This window comes from Botryllus schlosseri, chromosome 3 (assembly GCF_051294905.1).
Source record: "Botryllus schlosseri isolate E-star chromosome 3, Bs_hap1, whole genome shotgun sequence".
Classification (NCBI taxonomy): domain Eukaryota; kingdom Metazoa; phylum Chordata; class Ascidiacea; order Stolidobranchia; family Styelidae; genus Botryllus; species Botryllus schlosseri.
In genome coordinates, this window is record NC_137238.1 from 25,201,564 (window position 1) to 25,223,134 (window position 21,571).

Below are 21,571 nucleotides of genomic sequence, written 5' to 3' on the forward strand. Positions count from 1 at the left end.
TCAAGTTTTAGGCCATATAACATGCGACTCCAAGAAGAGTGCCAGAACGATTGGCAGCGAGAAAAGCTTGACCGAAAAGGTCTATGCCCTTATCAGATCAAAGACTTCGCTATATATACAAAATACATATAGGTTTAATTGTCCATAGGCGCCTAAATGACTGGCGCCGAATGTTCCTGTCTTTGCAATCTGAACCTCAAAAGACAAATACCATCCCATCCCGCTGGGAAAAATTTTATGCCAGTGAAGAAATACCAATTTGAAATCGTGTGATTCTCTTAGTTTAGAAGCCAACGTTTGAGCGGTTCTATATTTTTTGATATAGCAGACTGGAAGTCACGAAATAACATCATGTAACGAAGTCATATCAACGGTTCCGCCCGCGCGAAGATGTTTATTCATTATTTACGGGCCCTCCCGTTTTCAAGACACTTCACTCAGCTCTACCGGTAAATTTAATTACGTGAGTAGAGAGGACAATAAATTGATAGCATATTATATATGCAGTCGCCGATCTGATTGACCGATTTTATCATAAATTATCGAAAATTTTCGCGCTTCGCGCTGGCTCACAATACAGTACGGGTAATTTCGTGACAAACGCGAACAACGTGATGGCGGGGGGGGTGTTTTATCACCCTATGGGAGCCCAAGAACCACGTTTTGGGGGCCTGACGAGGTGCTGTTTCGTTCCTGCCAACGGCCAACGGGTATACGCCCGAACATGTTAAATTATTATTGAGTGGTCCTACCTTTTCAAACACACCTCACTCAGCACTACCAGCAAATCTGATTACGTGAGTAGAGAGGACAATAAATTGATAGCATATTATATATGCAGTCGCTGATCTGATTGACCGATTTTATAATAAATTATCGAAAATTTTCGGGCTTAGCGCTGGCTTGCAATACAGTACGGGTAATTTCGTGACAAACGCGAACAACGTGATGGGGGGGTCGTTTTATCACCCATTGGGAGCCCAAGACCCACGTTTTTTGGGGCCTGACGATGTGCTGTTTTGTTCCTGCCAACGGGTATACGCCCGAAGATGTTTAATTATTATTGAGTGGTCCTACCTTTTCAAACACAGCTCACTCAGCACTACCCGCAAATCTGATTACGTGAGTAGAGAGGACAATAAATTGATAGCATATTATACATGCAGTCGCCGATCTGATTGACCGATTTTATCATAAATTATCGAAAATTTTCGCGCTTGTCGCTGGCTCACAATACAGTACGGGTAATTTCGTGACAAACGCGAACAACGTGATGGCCGGGGATCGTTTTATCACCCTATGGGGGTGCTGTTTTGTTCCTGCCAACGGGTATACGCCCGAAGATGTTTAATTATTATTGAGTGGTCCTACCTTTTCAAACACACCTCACTCAGCTCTACCGGCAAATCTGTTTACGTGACCAGAGAGAAGATAAAAATTGATAACAATGTATGCAATTCCCGATCATACTGACCGATGAAAGCATTAATTCTGGAAATTTTGCGCGCATGGCTCGCTTAGGCGACAAAAGCTAATTCACTAAAAAAACTCCCAATGAATATGATGAATAGTGGTAAACAGCGTATCGCCGGCTTCGCCCCCCAGAGGTTCGATCTATAACCCTATGGGGGGCCCAAGACCAAAGTTTTGGGGGAGGGCTGACGAAGTGCTATTACGGCCCTGGTTAGTGGTTTTCGTTTATGTCAATATCAAGTTCGGAACGCGTTGGTGGTGCACTGAAAGAATATTTTTCCATCATTCCTTTGCGAATTGAATCTCTCACACCCTGTCGCTGATTTCGGAAATTTCAGATATATCTGCTATACTGGAACAAATCTCCTTGTTCTAATGCTGGAGTTCAAAAAACTCTTTTTGTCACATATTGCCTGAAATAGATTAATATGGTACTATATATAGGTTATGGGACACTGTGAAATGAAACTTCCATCAGTGGTTTGTTTGATTAAATAATGTGAAGGACGACACTGGTCTTGAAGTAACTATTAATGTTTGCGCGAGTTAATAATTTCTACGCGGGAGGTCTAGCAGACGGATATAAACCTGTAGATTGTAATATATAAACTAAGCTATAGAAACTGGATTGTATTGGCGATATGGCGTAACCATGATGAAGGTAATCAATCAAACTACGTTAACGCTTATAATATTGGATATCATTTTTTGGCTTTGTATGTACTTATACTTGAGAAATAAACTTATTCAATTCCCCACAAAATCGTCAAAAACATTCTGCATCTCACAATTTAACGAATTGATTATGATATGAACGTATGTAATCATGAAAATTATTTTGTTGTGGAGCTCACGAGCCCTATGCTTCCACTTTATTGCCAAATAATCAAGCACATTTCAAAAGTTTGAACTGAAAAAAACATTTTCATAAACTACCTATTTACCGACTTACCCTCACAAAGCACCAGTGTGGAAACTGTTTTCACAAAATCGACATGGTTGAAAGGCATACCGCTAATGATGAAATTCCCACCAGTGCGGAGCACACCCATGAGCGGTAAGGAACATTTCTACTGCTCTTGTTAGTTGTTAAGCCCCTATTCCTAACACATATTGTTTACGTAGAGCTGTCATTCGCATTGTTGGTCAATGGTGCGTCACTCGTAACAATTTAATCGTTAATGCGATGACACAACTGACATTGCGCGTCCATCGGGAGAATCGAAAATGCTGCATTTGGAGACTTGTTACGCGTGGCCATACAAGCAGTGTTCCCATTAATTTGACGAGTCCGTGCACACGCACCAACTCACTGCGCAGACCCTTGGACAACGACTAAAAAAAGAACAAAAGTTCATCACTTCGGAATTTTTGTGCGCAACTTACAATTTGTGTGCGCAGAGACCGCGTCAGCACTGCGCATTTGCACACGTGTGCAGCTTAGATGAAACATTGTCTACAAGTAGCTTTTTATGTGTTTCTATATATCACTAACCTAACGATAGATGCGAAACACAGGTCCTCTGGCCAACAGGATAAGACAAGCAATTCCTGGTCACCAGATAGGCCTATGGCGCGTTTAGGACTGGGCGCAGTGCTCTAATGCTATTCCGCAGTGTCATTTGTATTGATTCAATTCGGGTAGAGAAGATTTGTTGTAGTACTGAAATTGTACGCCCGATTCCGTTAAGATTTATCTTACCAAGAAGACATAGAGCTTCAGTGTTATTTTTTCAACAGAGAAGTCTTGAAATCCTAATTGGATTTATCACAGCCTCCAAAAAATGTTGTACAAAAGCTACGTTCGTGGAAGTGGCATTTGTGTGAAGCCGTAATCAACCCACATGATTGTCACGAAGTCAAATAATTTAAGTTCACAATATACCAAATTATCGATATTTTGTAGAATTTGCAATGCAAAATACTAAATACAATATGATAACGATATTGATACTCAATCGAAACCACTAACAAAGTTAAAAAAATGCCTTTTGATCTAAACAATAACGGGCAACAGAACAACGACTTGTTTATATTAGGTTGAAAGAGATATGCGGCTGTCGTCGCAATCAGTACGGGTCGCTCCGATTCCGATTCCCATTTTAAGGGGATTTTTGAAATAATTCGTTGGTCTGACTAGATCGCAGTTAATATTTACGTAATCAGTGTGACAGCAACTTTCGTTTGGGTCGGCTGTGGTAGATTATGTGTTCGGTTCCCAAGCTTTAGGTTTCCTATGTCTTTTTATAGAAGGTGGCCAGAAACTGCTCAACCATGCAGTCACGTATTTCCCACCTACCCGTCAGTTAGCTTTCTAATGCAGTGGTTATAAACAGCCGGGTGGTATGGTATTGTATTCATATTACATCTTGTGGTCGTGGAAAATAGCCAAGGTAGCATGGCCGGGTGTTTAGTCCGACTCTGAAATGCTCATTTCCGATAAGAAAACTATCGACTTCGTGCGGTCGGTTAATCCACGGCCTTCGGAGCGGAAGACTGTCATCGAGTTTCGGCGACAGCACGTTTATCTGGGCAGAGCAATTTCACCTTGAATCTGTGGTCTAGCTGCCGTAAAATTGCATGAAACCCATCATGAACATATTTAGCTACGAAAAAAACCTTCATAATGTCACTTTTTAGTTTCATAGTTGCGAAAATAGTTGCATACTTTGCATTCTGGTTTCATTTCAATTTTTAAACTTTCACTGGCCCGCCGAATATTTTTGAAAATTTGGCGGTCATATGCGAGTATTCCGGGCTATTTGATGAGGATTGCACCTCGCCTTCTGAATAACCATTGAATTTGATACTTCCTTTTTCCCTTTAGAAATTACTGGTCAATTTCTGTTAAGTCGTTCGAAAAGAATGCTACAACGACAACAGCAGCACCCGAAAAAGGTTTATTCAATTATTTAAATACATTTCCCTTCAAGGTTGCACCTCTTTGTGCTACACAATTACTGACAATTATCATCGTGATGTTGCGGAATTCATTTCCGAACCGAAGAAAAGAAATTCCTTCGGATACATCAGAAATTGGGTTTGCCTAATTTACTTCAGTTTTTATTATTTTCAATGTAGACAAAGGGTTAATAACCGAAGTCGGTGACTGAAAAGGATACACTTTAATCGTAATGGAATAATTAGGTTCCACGTAATTAAATTCAGGTATGCTGTACCACAATGAGAGCTAATAAGCGAATTGATGTTCTCGGCACGAACGAATTAATATACTCCACATGGATTATAAACGAACGTCAAGTGTTGAGCTCACCACCGCCGAATCGACTTCACTCGTGTCAAAATCTCAAATAAAATGCCTGTAAGTACTACACCTGGACCTTATTAAAACCAGGATGACACCACCAACAATCACTGTGTAACAAGCACTCATAAATGTCATACATAGGCGTACTCGTGTTATTGGGGAGTATAGTAATGTATGCGTGAACGAGTCATGATTGGCAGTTTGGCTGCTATAAGGCATTATCAATATTGGATCTTTGTAGTGCGTCATGGTTCATTATTCTGAGATATCAATAGTCGTTGAAAAGTTATGAAGAGTCAGCTAACAACCGAATACTTCAAAATGCAAATGCTGACACGGACCGCATAAAATGATCGTGGCATGTGTTTGAGACCCCTGGTACAGACGTAGTAGAGAAGTTGTCTGAAGCTATATTCAACTCTTCGCAAAAGGATACAAAAATTACTGTACTCTATAAAGTGCATCTCCTTTACTGCGGCCGATCAATCTTATAATTATTTACAATTAGCTTAATATTGTCAATATCAATATTGATTTAGGCCATACTAAATCCGGAAATAATATATCAACTCTTGGACAAATTTTAAATTTACGTACTCAAAAAGTTGGAACAAATGGACATGAGTCAATGCACTGGAGTTACCATACGTCCTCTTTTAATAGGACTTGTCCTTATTTTTGTCGCGACCTTTAATTGTTTGCTCTCGTCGAGGATTTTGTTATTTCGGCATAAATATTCTTGAATCAGGTTACTGTATCAGAATTTTGCAACCCTTCGTGCACTTTACAATTTAGGAGAGTAGGCTACATATCCCTACGTAGTTCTGGTTTTACAACGCTAGCTGACCAAAATCTTTTATCGACACGAGTGGCATGACTGCCTCAACAAGTGATCGCTCCCGTAGGACCAATTTAACTAGACCAGGGGTGTCAAAGTCAACTTGGGTCGAGGGCCGGACTCAAAAGTTTTAATCGCTATCGGGCCGGAACAGTAAAATTATTCCAATATGTTAACTCCAAATCCATAGCTTTGCTATTCATTGTTCTGCAATATCAGTGGTTCCCAAAGTGGGCACCAGTGCTCCCCTAGGTGCGTTGACGAGCATGAAGGGGGCGCTGGCGACGAAATGGGTGATTGGAGGGGGGCACTGGCTCCAAATTCGGTCGCAGGGGGCGCTGGGGGCAAATTGGGGGTAGTGGAGGATTCGATGCCAACTGCTGCGTATTGCTGAAACGATTGATGAATGAAACAGCATAAAATGCAGTAAAAACTGCAAAATCGGTTAAGTCAAGGCAATTTATGGTTGATCGGGGCCTACGATATTCACGGCATTGTCTGATACATTACACTTGCAAGAGCTAACAGGCCGACGCCCACAAACCAGATATCCGTGATTACTCTTTACGTAACAATGGGCGATTGTTCCGATTGGACGATGACCCTCGACGTGACAATCGGCAATTGTCTTGGTTTTGCTTCTGATACCAGTCTTCTCTCATTTTGATGCGAGTTCTGGGATGGAAGGTTTGTAAAGATGTTTCAAGATGTCGTTTTTACCGCCTTGTACTATTAGGCAGACTACAGTAATGAGATTGAACAACTCTGTAGCAGAACCATCACGTTTGAGATGAAGTTTTTGAGCTGGTCGCCGCGTTTGAAATGTTATAGAATGATGCCATGATTAGCTAATGCTAGGGACTATATTTTGACTGTAGTGGCATTGCTGTTTGGCTGTCGTTTGGGCCGGCTTATAGCATGAGGTAGCATACCGGTATACCGTGGTTAAATAATTCTTTGTGATGCGTATTATGCAAGCTCAGCACTATCGGTGAATCATTCGCGGTGGTATTTCATGTGGCCAGCTTTCTTACAGTGGATTTTGACTGATTGTATACTTGTTACTCGGTGACTCAGGTTTGGCTTTAAGCGAAAATATTGGTTTCCTCAATAAAGGCTCCGTTTATGGTTGTTAGTCTGGATATTAGACAACTAAACAAAAAGTTTCATCGTTTCAATCTTTTCATTGAAGCTACAAAAATGGATGTCTTTTGTGAATAGACGTGATTGGATGCCGACGAAGAATTCTGTCCTGCTTCAAATCAAAGTACATCAAAGACTGTGGCTTGCGAAAAACAAACTGCTTTTGGATAGAAAAGCAGATCCTTCATAATGATCCGAGCAGGAGCTGCAGCAGCCTTCAGTGATCCCGACTGTGAGTACTCACAGAAAACCACCAAAGAGAACAGTATTTCAGAAAGATCTTCACAAACTCAGGGAATGCGATGATAAGCTGGATTCGAATTTACGTGAAGCGCCAATATTGACATATTACTTATTGCTCAATAAGAAGCAAAATGTCAATTTTGCTCTGACTTCAATCCATATGTCAACTATTGTAACTTGCTAAAGTTACTTGCCTCGCAAGGATGATATGGCTTTATTCTTGAGCCTTACCAATGCCCGGTGGACCATTGTCAATTGATGACATAGATTTTCAACAACCGCTATGCTAAAGCAGTGGTTCCACAAGATAGCAAAATCAATTTTCTTCCCGATTTCGCTAGTTGGCTTATAAAATGGAACGGATCCAACCCCCAGAATTAATCCCTGTCCAAGCAAACTTCAGAAGCTCCGATTGAAACCCTGCAGTCACAGTTACAGATTATGGCAGACTTATTTGCGGAGGGGTATATGTTATTATAAGAAAATTCCAAAGTGAACCGATTGAATGAAAGTTCTCACGATATGAACAAATGAGTGGGGGGACGTTTCTGGTGGTTAAACAGAAGTTGCCAACTGTGAAAAGATAATACTGTTCCGCTCCAGCCTGAAAATTGACTCAAGTTACTGTGAGCATAATATTTGTGTGTCGACTTAAACTCAATTTACCATTCTAAACAAGTCATTGATGATGTGGCAGTATAAATTACCGGGTCAGTTCTATCTCCTGACAGTGAGGAGGTGTTGTATGTTGTTTCTGGGTACATTGGTAAGAAGGTCCTCAAAAATTGACTTGACAGATATGTTTCAAGTTGATAATGATTTGGCCTGTAAGATAATGATTTGGCCTGTTATACGAAAGCAATCAGCTTATCCGAGGCGAGGCGTCTGGTAGCTAGAAGCAAAATCGTGCATAAACGCGAATTTCAGTTTGGCGAGCATTGGCCTATTAGCTCTGGCAAGCGCAATGTACCAGATAAGGCCGTGAATATCGTAGGCCCGGGTCGATCCAGGCGTACCGGCAATACCGAGAAATTCGATTGTTACTTATATATACTGCCCATAAATGAACTGATTCAGCAGTAGGCAGAATGACAATAAAGCGTGGTATATTGTGTGGTGAGAAGTGCAATGTCGCTTCAAAGAAAGCTGTCTTCCACGATTTTACTCTCCGTTTCGAACGATTATGAATGGTTATGAAGTTTTCACACTGATGTAACCCTGTCCCACAATAGTTCTGTTGCGAGAAAAGACACCGCTTATAATTGACGGACATAGGCTATTGATCAAGTGTTATGAGTCGATTTTATCCTTTTTGCGGTTATGATGAAATCTGGTCAAGGTGAAATGGCGCTGTATGGATTCAGTAATAATCCCGTGTTAGATCAAAGAGATATACTAGAACGTGACTAGGGTTAGTTCGGATATCGATAATTTTCACTATCCGGATAACGGATATAGCCGTATATTTGGAATTTAGCTAACCGGTTAACCGGATAGTGAATCCTAAGTGAGATAATCGATTTCACGAGGTCTGCATGAAAAATGGATCGCAAAATAATTAGACAGTGTAATTGCAGCTTCCTCCTTATAAAGCACAACGCATCAATAGTACCATCCTGTGGCTGGGACCGGAGTTTTGTAACAAAGAGTCCACACGTATTAAATGGTCTTTCTGCTTCCACAAAATGGGCTGAATTATAGTAAGCAAGGCTGAATATAGTAAGCAGCGCTTCCTTTTTGCCCATTCTTCTGTTTAGGTGTCCAGTACTGGAATGACGAGTAGCTGATACCAGAATTGAGGGCGACATGATAGCTCGATCCAATTCCTCCATGAGAAATTCACGTGATCAGGCCCGTAGCCAGTCGGAAAATAAGGGGGGGTGTTTTAAATAACACGAGGTGGTTTCGATTTTTTTCGAATTTAGTATCAGCGGGAATCCATTACGCTTGCATGCATGAACAAGTTTTCGGAATGCGAACATTGTCATTCAGGTTCGCTATGTCACTCATTAATCACAATCGCTGATCATAATAATATCAGCGGCATATTGTCTCCAAGCCACCAAGAGATAGGAGCCAACGCATGTCAGGCCCGAGACTATGGTTACGCAAGCGATGATATCGTTCGTACCATGCCTATTGCCGATACGATTGTGCAGGCCAGCGATAAAATCGTGGGCACCAAGCCAATGCACATGCGATTATGTAGGCCAGTGATGGTATAATGTCCACAGAGCCTATTGCAGATGCGATCCTGCCAGCGGAACTATATGTTTGTTGAAGACTCGAAAAATCAGGCCAGCAACGATAGCCGAGTTCGCGGCAATCAATGACCTAATTTGGCGATCTTCTCAGCGGGGGATTACGTCGCGTTACATAGTGCATTGACGTATCCCGCTAATCGGCGACACGCTTCTTGCTAATTGGCCGCGCGAAACACTGATAATACGACTTATTGAAGCTTCCTAAAAGTTTCAAACACATTATTACCGATACTATTTTATCCGGTTAACCGGCAAATTTATATCCGGATATCGGATAATAAAAAAACCTGCGGTTATCCGGATAATCCAACCCTAAACGTGACGTTTTCCAAGTCTCAAGCTTGCCTGGGCTTGGAAATGTTCCCGCTCGCACAGGCCAATCTAATTTTTACGTAGTAGCACACAGCAATCATCTCAGAAACTGCACAATGTTTTATGGTAATTTGATTTCAAGATATATTCCAAGAAGTGCGTCACTGCATAATCAGTACTTTCCGTAAAATCTCCGAGCATGAAAAGTTTAGGAGCCGTCTACATTGCATAACATTGTTTTCGCTCACACCAAAGTTCAATATCTCTTAATATAAATCGTTTGGATACAAAATTGAATCATACAGAAAAATATGGGATATCATGCTATACTCGAGCCTTTGATTCAAGATTTGAAAACCCTAGAAACATAAGGAACTGATGTAAATTTGTGGGCATCCCTAAAAGACGGAGAAGCGGAGGCAGCGGAGACAGCGGAGGAAGCGGAGAACGGGCCCTAAAACGCGGAAACAACGGAGACGGCAGAGAGAGCAAAAAATGCCGATTCCTAAAAGACGGAGATAGCGGAGGAAGCGGAGAGCGGAGCTTTCGGTCATTGACCTTTATAGACACGCGCATACGCAACTCTAAAATGTGTAGACGGCGGATCATATAAACTTTCGAGCTAAATGACAATTAGAAGACAACTTATGAAGCTGAGATCAGAATCTATGTAAGCCAGAGGTCTCAAACTCAAATGTGCTCGCGGGCCAGTTTCCCAGTTTTGACGACGTCGCGGGCCGCAGAAATTTTTATAGGTATTCTATGTCTTTCCAAGTAAGCCATATTTGGTGGGAATTAATTGTCCTATTGAAAGTGAGCCGATCCAGCAGACTGGCAGTAAACACACATCGTCAAAATGTAATTTACTCTTGTATAAATTTAGGCCTGGCACGAAAAGAATCATCACATTTATACCGATTTGAATAGAATTGTTGTTGTACTTGATATATATTAATTATAAGATATAGACACCATATGGGTGGACAAATGTATGATGCCATTATAAAAGCTATCGGGTTATAAGTTTGCAGCTACTGTGAATATTTTGAATTTAACAGATTGATAATAGAGACTGATCTGATATCCAAACATATTTAGGTTGAGCATTGTAATTCCAATCCAGGATTTGGGTATACTTCTGATAAGTAGGTCTAGGCCAGTGGTTCCCAACCTTTTTCGTCTAATCACCCCCTTTTGACACACCGATCATCGCCCCCAAATAATTGGGAACCGAAAAACAGCACTTCGTCAGCCCCTCCCGAAAAAACGTTGGTCTTTGGCCCCATGGGGTGATAAACCAAACCCCAGACCCCCCTCAACCAGTGGGCTTTTTGTCGCTACATATCAGCTATACTCTATTTCATGTAAGCCTACTGTTTGCTGAGTCACCGTATTTATATAAACGCGCGAAGAGCTACAAATTTATTTAATTCTTGTTTGAATCGGTCAATATGGTCGATGTGGTATGTTGGAAAAGGTAGGACCCCTAAATGATAATTAAACATATTCGGGCGGAATCGTTGTTATATTGACTTCTTTACATGATGCTATTTCGTGACCTCCTATATCTGCTATGTCAGAAGATATGGGAATCGTCAAAACGTACCAAACTAAAAGACGCACATGATTTCATATTGGTATTTCGTTACTGGCAAATAATTTTTTCCTTGCGGGATGGCATTTGTCCTGTAGGGTTAAGGTCACCAGGACAGGAACATTCGACGCCAGCCATTGAGGCGCCTATAGACAATTAAACATATATGTATCGAAGTTTTCGGTCAGCACAAGGGCATTTCTTTTCGGCCAAGGTCTTCTCGCTGCTGATCGTTCTGGCACACTTCTCGGAGTGGCCTCTAACTTCATATGTATTGGTGCGTCGTGGCGCAGTAATGGCTGACACCGAAGTATCCCATTTCCATAAATCATGCGTATTTTTGTTGGGTGACGGGGACCCCAACATCAAGATACATGAAAACATAAAATCGCGCACGGCGCGAAAAATTTTTGAAAAAGTCGCATGAATTTCGAAAAATTACTCTATTATTCATGTTAATTCACGAAATAATTTTGGTCTTCCTTCGATTTCGGCCCCCCCACTCCCAACTGGGGGGTTTAGGGTGCTGTAGTTACGGTCCCGACTCCAATATAGTCGTTTTAACGCACCATCGCCCCCTATCGCCCCTTCGTTGTTTTCGCGCCCTATCGCCCCCTTCGTTATTTTCGCTCCCCTAGACCGCCAAATCGCCCCTGGGGGGCGATATCGCCCACGTTAGGAACCAGTGGTCTAGGCTATTTATTAATCTCACGGCCAAATATTTTCAAATAATATAAATATAATAATTAATGTGTCCTAGTGGTTGGAATGTCGGAACGCCGAACGGCCCATTGTTGTTACATCGATGAGATGACATAGCGGACGGTTATAATATACTGAAAGCGGCGAGTTTGGGGCGTAGCGAAATATATTTCGAAACAGCAGAGAATAACGGAGAAGTCAGCAATACGAGTTTCAGGCCAATTTGGCGACTGATTGCCCATCGATGAGATGACATAGCGGACGGTTATGATATAGGCTACTGATAGCGGAGTTCGGGGCGTAGCGAAATATATTTCTAAACAGCGGAGAATAACGTGATTCAGAGGCCATGTCACGAGTTTCTTGTGACAATTTAACTGATGATAGTTGTGGAATATTATACTGAACTACTTTCTACTTAACAAAAACCTAATTGCAATGTAATTAATTCATCCAGTCGCCAAATGGGCCTGAAACTCGTATGGCTGACTTCTCCGTTATTCTCTGCTGTTTCGAAATATATTTCGTTACGCCCCGAACTCTGCTTTCAGTATATTGTAACCGTCTGCTATGTCATCTCATCGATGGGCAATCATTCACCAAATTGGCGTGAAAATGGTATGGCTGACTTCTCCGTTATTCTCTGCTGTTTCGAAATATATTTCGCTACGCCCCGAACTCCGCTCTCAGTATATTATAACCGTCTGCTATGTCATCTCATCGATGGGCATTGGGCAATCAGTCGCCAAATTGGCCTGAAACTCGTATGGCTGACTTCTCCGTTATTCTCTGCTGTTTCGAAATATATATTTCGTTACGCCCCGAACTCCGCTTTCAGTATATTGTAACCGCCGCTATGTTATCTCATCGATGGGCATTGGGCAATCAGTCACCAAATTGGCGTGAAAATGGTATGGCTGACTTCTCCGTTATTCTCTGCTGTTCGAAATATATATCGCTACGCCCCGAACTGCGCTATCAGTAGCCTCTATCATAACCGTCCGCTATGTCATCTCATCGATGGGCATTGGGCAATCAGTCGCCAAATTGGCCTGAAACCCGTATGGCTGACTTCTCCGTTATTCTCTGCTGTTTCGAAATATATTTCATTACGCCCCGAACTCCGCTTTCAGTAATTACAGGCCCTCGTATTTCCACTTATATTTCGAGTACAGGTCATGTTAATAGTATTATGTTTCATGTATCATGTGCCAAATGAATACTGTGGAAATAATTTCACAGGCAAACAACGCATGAAGTGGATGTTGTCCTGTGTTGATGTGATTGTGTGGTGCATTCCACGGTGTTACGTGTCTTCATCACTTAATTTACGTCGGTAAGTATCCGTAAAACAAGCTGTCTCATATTCTCATAGTATAACATATAAGGTATATCACACTGAAGAGTCGTGTCGCGAAACCGACTTGAGTGGTTTCAGACGATGAAGTTTTTAAAATGAGAGCTTGACAGCATTTCCGTCGGACAATCGCCGAATATGAATTTTGAGCAACTCTTCACAACATCACGTGAAGAAAAATTGAATCCGCATAGCCAACGACTTGAAGACACTAACGAAACAAGCATAGACGGCAATAAGCTCGTATCTGCCAACCAGTCCACATTCTGATTTTTGTCCAATTTACAATTACTAGACCTTCTGCAAATGACCATAACGAAGGGTTTTGTAGTTGAAATAAGGCGGACTACATGTAAATAACGGGTGGAATAGTTATCGTCAAAATATCCTTTCTAGTGGTTGCAAGCACACTTAAAGAGTTTCGGTACAGACATTAAGTTCCCACATTCGATTCAAAATTTCAATCGTCAAGAGTGAGAACCATCATCAAACTAATTATATTGACGAGCATGCAAATACGCCTTACCACTACGATTAACTTTATTAAAAATCGAGTCGCAAAGCATTTGCGAATCTGAAATTCTTATCCAAGTAGCATCGATGAATTGTTTTAACTGGATTCTTGACGATTGGTGCACCGGTACATGTATATTTTATGCGGCAGCAGCTTGGTTTCGGATTTCGGAAAAGCACGTGTTCAAACTGAATATTCATACGCTGAGAATAATACCAGTTGTCAGTAGCGACAAACATGATACTAATGTCATCTAATACGCTCATGCCCACCACATTGCATGTTACTTTATAAAGAGGCTTATGTCGGTAACACCGCCCTGCACTCGATGGCAAACCGTCTGACACCAATGGATATAGGACTCGACCTAAGTGAAAATACGTCAGACGGAAACAAAGCACGAGCAACGAGCACCCACCACCAACGATAACGCCGCAATAATTTCTTTTGTAGCGCTTTTTTCAGCTTGTTTTCATAGGCTGACCAGTATACATGGTTTTGGGCCTACTCACTTTGAAATTTCAGAAGCTGGGGATAAAAAAACAAGTCATCAGTTGCGCTCAGTCTTAAAACCATAACCTCATATTGCCAACTGGCACAATGTTTCGAATAAAGAGACTGAAGTAAAATTGTACAAAATAAAGACGCAAGTCTAAAGCCACGACATATTCTGTGAAGGACAGTGCGATTGTAGGTAAATTTTCAAGAATTGTCGATCACAGTCCCATTGGGAGTTATTTCGCGATCTCCAAAATGCTCCGTGCAATTCAGGCTACGAATACATGTAGTATCGGGTGCTCGCCGGTCAATGTCATCGGATCTATAGATACACACCGTGTTGTCCTGGAATAGTCTCAACGTGTAGTCCTCATTTCAGTTACACTCAAATTTTATAAAATCCGAGAAAAACGAGCGTGCAGATTGGATGAAAACATAGTTTTGCGGAAATGGGTAACTGTTCGTTTTCCGGACACAATAAGTCAACACCAGCATGTCTTATCGGCTTTACAAGCGGGCCTCTCGATTTCAGAACAAGATACACTGGTAATCAGCTAAGGCAGATTACGAAATACCCAGGTCTGTTTCGAAAGGCAAACAAATTTGTTACAATAACGACTTGGTTTTACAACGGAGATTTTTATCGAATATAAGCGTAGTCATAACATCAATGCTAAACGAAGCCGTCTTTCGCTCGCCACAGGCAGACGAACATTTGCAATCAATCTTGAATAAACCTCGCCTTTTTTGTGCAACTTAAGATTTTCTCTGCGCGGAGACCGTGTCGGCACTGCGCATTTGCACACGCGCTCAGCTTAGAGATACATTGCTCTCCATATTCACTGCAATGAGTCGCCAAGCATCAGGTCTGACTCATAATACAAATTGGTTTCGTAGTTCATATGAAATATATACATGATATTTTCGATTTTTATTCACGCAGATTCAATATAATAAGTAAATACGCTTATAGATCGAGTTACAGAGCAAATCGCTTTCGTGAGTCAACGAAATATCGTAGAACATTTCAAAGGGTTAGCGTAGAACATTTTTGAAAGGTATAACTCGATTATATTTCAATATTGCGGTAGAGCGGTACCAGGTTGTATAAATGGCCCCGTACCCATAAGGATCGAAACTGTGCACCACGCCCGTACGATCTTATTACCGAATCAATATATAATGTCGTATACAATGGATCATGGGTGGAAGTGAGTAGTACTAACAGTGTAATAATACAGCAAAACGTGTATACATGTATAAAACGTGTATATATGTATACAAGTAGCATTGATGAATGCTTTGGTGTTTGGCTGAAATCAGCATGTAATATATATTATCCTCCGACGTAAACTAACGAAGAAGTCTGCAAGCATAGGCCATAACACACAGCTGCTCAGCATAACCATTAAGATATATTATGGTGAATAAGTGTCCCAATTTTGTAAATCTTTTACGTCAGTAAAACCTGGAAGTACTACAGGTTACTTGCAGCAGTACAGATATCCAATAAAACTATGGCCGCTTCCGTCAGTCCTTTGTCCCCACGAAGGAAGAGTGTGCGTTACTCCGTGATGGCGGCAAGTCAGATCTAAAATAGGATAGTTGAAATAAGTTCATGATGAGAGCTTGTACCAAACCAGTCAATAGTCAGATACTGTGGGTACTTATTCATAATTTACCACCACTAGAAGTTCGAATTCAGCACATGCAATTCGCCCTACCGTTCTGCCTGAATCACTCGCAAACTGTAAATTTTGTGGTATAATAGCATGATAAACTCATGTTACTTTGGTGGGTTCCAATCTGTATCCATTCGTTCTCTCGATCCTTGACGGGTATCCAGTGGTCGCCTTTGAGCACACCGTATGCAGGCTTGTTGCGAGAGCAAACCTCCGAGGAATAGCAGAGCCGTCTCCCGTGATGTGCGCAGTAATCACTTGAGGAGTTGTATGTAGCAGTCTCTCCAATGTATCGGAAAGCTACGACTGAAATTTAATTTTCAAGATGTGTCAAGAAGTCGCCAGAATTTCGGATTTATTACAAATTGTATACTGCTAGCTCAAGGGGAAATGTCGTTAGTCACAGGCGGGAATTCACATCATAGTGAAAAATGGTTTTTGAAGCGAGTAAATCGGCGGCCAAATGCTTAAGTGAGGGCCAAAATAATCTCTGCATCATGAATGTCGAACTCAAATTGCGTCGCGGGCCGGATTCAAACTTTAAAATCACTCACGGGCCGGACCAGTCAACGACTCCATAATGTTATCTTAGACCCTTGCTTTTCACTTGAATACTTTATTATCAAGCACACATAGGTACTCACTATCATAATAGTATATATTACACTGCAACCAGAATGATAGTGGGTTATTTTTTCTAGCAACTAGCATAACCTTTATTCGCGAGCAATGGAACTGACAAAAATAAATTGACTGGCGGGTTAAATACGAATATGAGCCTCCAAAAGAGTGACGCTAAACTACGATATTAGTTGGCCTGTTTCTGTACTACCTTTATTTCAGCCGTAATCTGGCGTTCGCCCTGATGCAGCGTATGCTTTCCGAGGAATACAAGAGATTCGACTGTAACTACGGACGTTAAAATTTGGTTTATTATCATTAAATCGCAGGTTTATCTGTAGTCAGGGGACCTTTTAAGTCGGAAGTGACGGAGAAGTGCTACCACAGATATTTGAATTATATTTTTGTGTATCTAATAGATTTACCATGTAAACTGGGTTGTCGTTTCGACTTCTGTGAATAACTGCTTTTTGTCCCATTTTTTCACAAAACTCCGAAGTCAGTGCGCACTGTTTTACCTTCTCGTAATTGGGTGTCAATGTCACCAACTTGTTCCTAGTGGCAACAGAAGGGAAATCACAATACCGCAATCGGGTGTCTAATGTCTATTGTGGCCTATGAACATTGAACTTGGTCGACATCTGTGGCCTCGAGGGATTATTTAATGGATGAATCTCCTATAAGTAATCTTCGCGGACCGGATGAAACAGTCTGAATGGCCCGATGTTTGACACCTCTGCTCTACATCCTCACATTTTCATGCACAAGCTAAACCTGCGTGACGCGGGTGTCTCTGGTAACAAACAATAAAAACGTCAAATTTCAATATCGCATTGCATGATTGCATGCAGTGTCTCTTATAATTATTATGCGGAAATCATGCAATCTTAACACAATTAATTGTCGGTAGCTGACATACAGGTGAGCAGACGTGCTGATTGTCATGTCAGCAAGATTTTAAATGACTTACGATGGACAACGTGTGCAGTGTACAATTTATTGCTGCAATAAGAATACGAATTCAACCCGTAATTTCGGAACAAATCGGTGTCTGAAACGAAAAAGTATAGAGATATGGAGCGCGGGGAAACTGAAGTAATCTTTCGCATCTCTCATTGTATATATATATATATGACACGGAACACGGAAACAGCAACACGGCGAATACTAGCACCAAGACATCACTGACCACGCGTTTGAAATACCAGGTTATAGCCGGCTAAACTATATGTGACCGCATTTACAGGGGTAAACTAGTTATTCGAGGACTTTCCAAACCTTTCACTTTCCAACTGTACTGAAAATAGTTTGGACCAATGTTCCCACTATGGTGCGCACGTGCGCAAAGGCGCAGTGGTGACACGGTCTCGGCGCACAGAAAGTTTGGGCTGCGCACAAAAAATCCGGAAGGGATGACCGTTTGTTTACCAATTGTACCGAAAATAATTTGGACCAGTGTTCCCTCCGAGCTGCGCACGTGCGCAATGGCGCAGTGGTGACACGGTCTCGGCGCACAGAGAATCTAAGCTGCGCACAAAAAATCCGAAGTGATGACCTTTTTTTAGTCGCTACGCACTGTTGTCCATGGGACCGTGGAGTGAGTTGGTGAGTATGCGCAGACTCGTCAAAAGTTAGAGGGAACATTGGTTTGGACATGTCTTAGAAGTCCCTACTTTTATTTGCAATCGAGTAGAAATTAATGTATGTGCTTCCAGACATATATATCCGAGTAACAAACGCTGATTACTTTGGCTATATACCTCTTTGTTCGACGTACACCTATCCAAATAAATTCCCCGCCAACAATATACTAACTGCAAGACGGTCCTTCACTTGAACGTGCCAAGTCATATCGCGTACTTAATATCAAATATCAATACCTGGCTCAGTTTCTTTTGTTTCTTTACAACAAGACACGTATCCCTTCCATAGTTTAGCTTCATCAGTGTCTCCTTGCGTAGCGGGCCTTCCCAAACTGGCGTGTCGGACACACGGCATGCCTGCATAAACACAATGGAATGTCAAGGATACCTCGTCCCTATCTCTGTCAATTTACATCGGGCCGCAGATATCAGAGGTTCCATTACATTGTATGCTATATGTAAACCAATTTTCTTAATGGTGGCACGACATTTTCTGCATTTCTACGTCCGCTCGTAACGTAAAATGAACCGAGGATGACGAGTGAGTATACGAACCATATTCAGTTCCGACTGCTAGCCATTCACGACCGTTAATCGCTATCCAATGATCTCCAGGAATCACATCATGAACGAAGTGTGCTGCGTTATGTATTTGTGGGCACAGCTGCTCATAACTGCAGAGAGCGCTATCCTTTTCTTTGCAGAATCCTGCACTGCTGTCCCAGGTTAAGTTTGATTTGTAGTAGTAAAGCCTTGGTCCTGTGATGATAAACGAAGGCCACCCGCTATTGTTAGTTTATTGGAATGTAATCGGGGTTGTCTGGCATTTCAGCACACAGGTCAATGAAAAACTGCAGTACAACGTGCTGCACTATTACTTTATACCCGTTAACCAAGTCATAACTGTAATCTAACCCTCACCTTATCCGCTATCCGATATACTCAAAGTGTCGTATGCCATTTTGTCGCATGTTTGATATTTCTAAATTATAGATTATCGACATTTGTAAGCTAATACTCCCAGTCCACGAATGGCTGTTGAACATCACGTCTAATTTCGAAATATTTACTTCATATAGTTGTAAGTTGATACTGCGGCTGTGCACAATGAGCTCACAAATTCGAATCGACCAATATTTGCAATGGTCGAGGCGAGCAGTGCGACTCTATTTTTCCGTGTACCGGAATTTGCTAAGCATGCGATTGGGAATTATTTTATCCAGGATAGTATCGTATCGATACTTTCGAATATACTTATAGCCACAATACAGTGGTCATCATATTGTGTCTCTCCAGCTAAATCCGTGTTGATTACGACATGTGTATGCCGACATCAGGACTCCACATAAAGCTAAAAAAATTCGAGGCCCGGAACTAGAAGGGCGGAGCCGATCGACAAATTTTCCGGTCCTATTTTGTAAAGCTCTGATCCGACTCCGGTCCCACTCCCAGGCAGGATTCTATAAATGACCATGATCCAGTACAGAAAACTCCGATATCTATTATCTACTCACAGGATGGTATCGAATATTGATTGAAACAATTCAAACAAAAAATTAAAAACTCGGAAGATTAAACCCAACCCTTGTAAGTAAATATGACCACTTGGACTTTGCATGTGGTTCATTTCCAGGAACGTTTCACTTTAACTATTGATTCGAGGGTGGAAGACGTAAGGCCGTCATATATACTTAGTGACAAGTACTGGTCCTGATCCGATCCGACGCCTGCCGTATCAGAAAAACTGCCGATCCGGCTCCGGTCAAAAATGAGAAAATCCGGCTCCGGTCCACGCTCCACCCTATAGCACCGACAAACCCATTGCGTAGCCAGAAGAAAAAATGGGACGGTAAAAAAATTTTGATGAGCGAAAAGGCAGGGCCGTAACAACATTATTTAGTTGTCCAATACCATGTTTTTTCAACCCCATACGGTGAACTGCTCAATTTATCCCAGAATCACATACCTGTACATATAATTCCAAGACATACACACATAACCACAAGCATTATGTGGCGGACTAAAGAGCTGTTTTACGCGATTCCCAAGCATAGCCGTATTAGGCAACACCGAACGCAAAGATGTATCCGTTTACGTCCATCGGCCTACTGTACGTACTAATAGCAAACGCAATTCATATGAAGAATCATAAGAATTTATCGCCTAGTCACGAAACGCGCAAGGAGTTTCCACAGTCCAATCGTCAATAATATTGGTATACCTCCATATAATCATTATACGTGGTAAGATTCATAGGTAGAGCTGATGCCAATGTTGCTTCCGAAAATTTATGGCACATATGCCGCACGGTCAAAACTATTCGCTAAGTTCTTGCGGGTTTGCTTCGTGTGGATTCTTGATGAATGGAATCGCACACACGTATCTAATCTTAACTAAATGAAAAAAGTACCATATTGAGACGCATGCGATTCAACAATGTCTTACTTCATGGGATGCGATATGTTTCTCTGCAGTCGCATATGAACAGCGGAACTCAAGACGGCGACGTTAGAGGCATATGACGATCGAGCCACGCGGTGTAAAGTATACCTCAACTCACCGATGTTAACTAGCCTGGCCTTTGCCGCATCGGTTGCTTGTCGCTCTTCAGCTTCTCGTCGTTCTGCGAGTATATGTAGCCTATGTGTATTTGTGAAGGGGCGTGCAGTTGCGCATGGTTATCTCAGCAACACCATTTAAATTTTAACAGAGCCGATCAATTGCAAGATAATATCACAAATTCTGTTACTGATGTACTGGTATGGGCATGGCACTAACGGGCATGGCACTAACAGACATATCAATCCACATTGCTTACATTCTTGATAATAATTCAGTGTCGCCAATCAAAGTTGACAACGCGTGAAATTCAACGCGACACAAATGCCAATAGGACAGAGATGTGAAAAGTATACCGTAACTCACCAGCCTCTGCTGCTTCAGCAGCTCGTTGTTCTTCAGCTGCTCGTTGTTCTTCGTCTAGTCGTAGTTCTTCGGCCAGTCGTAGTTTTTCCGCTGCCTGTTCTTTTTCCCTGTCTTGTATTTTCCCCAGTTGGTACCAGTACAAATAAAGATAACGTCCGTGCACATTTGCGATCATAAATAGCAAAGCAAAAAGGCGTAGCGTGTACATGATCTCTAGTAGATACAAAACTATTTGAACTATTACACCGTGTCGGGCCGATGGGTCGGCAGTACGAAGCAACCGGTATTCCATGCGCGCATAAACTATTGGGTCCTAATACTTCCTTATGGCGGAGTCGTGTGGCCGAGTGGTGTCAAATAATTCGGGTGAAAACACTTTTGATAACACATTGGGTTCGTTCAAGATGAAAGCAGCGCCTTTCTGATATAGAATGGTAGTCGACTCCGGCTCCCAACTTCATATAAGAAAGCAACTGCTTTTCAAGGTATCGAAA

The 21,571-nt window shown here is 41.8% G+C and overlaps 1 protein-coding gene across 2 annotated transcripts; it reads right to left on the reverse strand.

Annotated features, from left to right (window-relative positions):
* Positions 1–15,118: 15,118 nt before the first annotated feature.
* On the reverse strand, positions 15,119–21,357 carry LOC145436183 (uncharacterized). 2 transcript variants are annotated; one of them, XM_080313523.1, is made up of 7 exons: positions 21,078–21,357; positions 20,713–20,775; positions 18,708–18,911; positions 18,390–18,509; positions 17,480–17,560; positions 15,997–16,194; positions 15,119–15,797 (listed from the first exon to the last, which is right to left on the reverse strand). In XM_080313523.1, exons 1-7 carry the CDS (start codon positions 21,283–21,285, stop codon positions 15,691–15,693), a joined length of 981 nt encoding a protein of 326 aa, XP_080169649.1. In that variant the 5' UTR covers positions 21,286–21,357; the 3' UTR covers positions 15,119–15,690. The 2 variants fall into 2 exon arrangements, with proteins under 2 accessions (XP_080169649.1, XP_080169650.1); XM_080313524.1 differs by lacking the exon at positions 17,480–17,560 and having other exon boundaries at positions 21,078–21,339.
* Positions 21,358–21,571: the final 214 nt, after the last annotated feature.

Excerpts from the sequence above, each read along its gene's own strand:
- LOC145436183 (XM_080313523.1), bottom strand. The coding sequence starts at position 21,285 with ATGTACACGCTACGCCTTTTTGCTTTGCTATTTATGATCGCAAATGTG. Across the intron at positions 20,776-21,077 it reads TGCTGAAGCAGCAGAGGCTG|AACGACGAGAAGCTGAAGAG; the intron begins GTGAGTTACGGT and ends ATATACTCGCAG. Across the intron at positions 17,561-18,389 it reads AACAAAAGAAACTGAGCCAG|ACACCGATTTGTTCCGAAAT; the intron begins GTATTGATATTT and ends TTTTCGTTTCAG.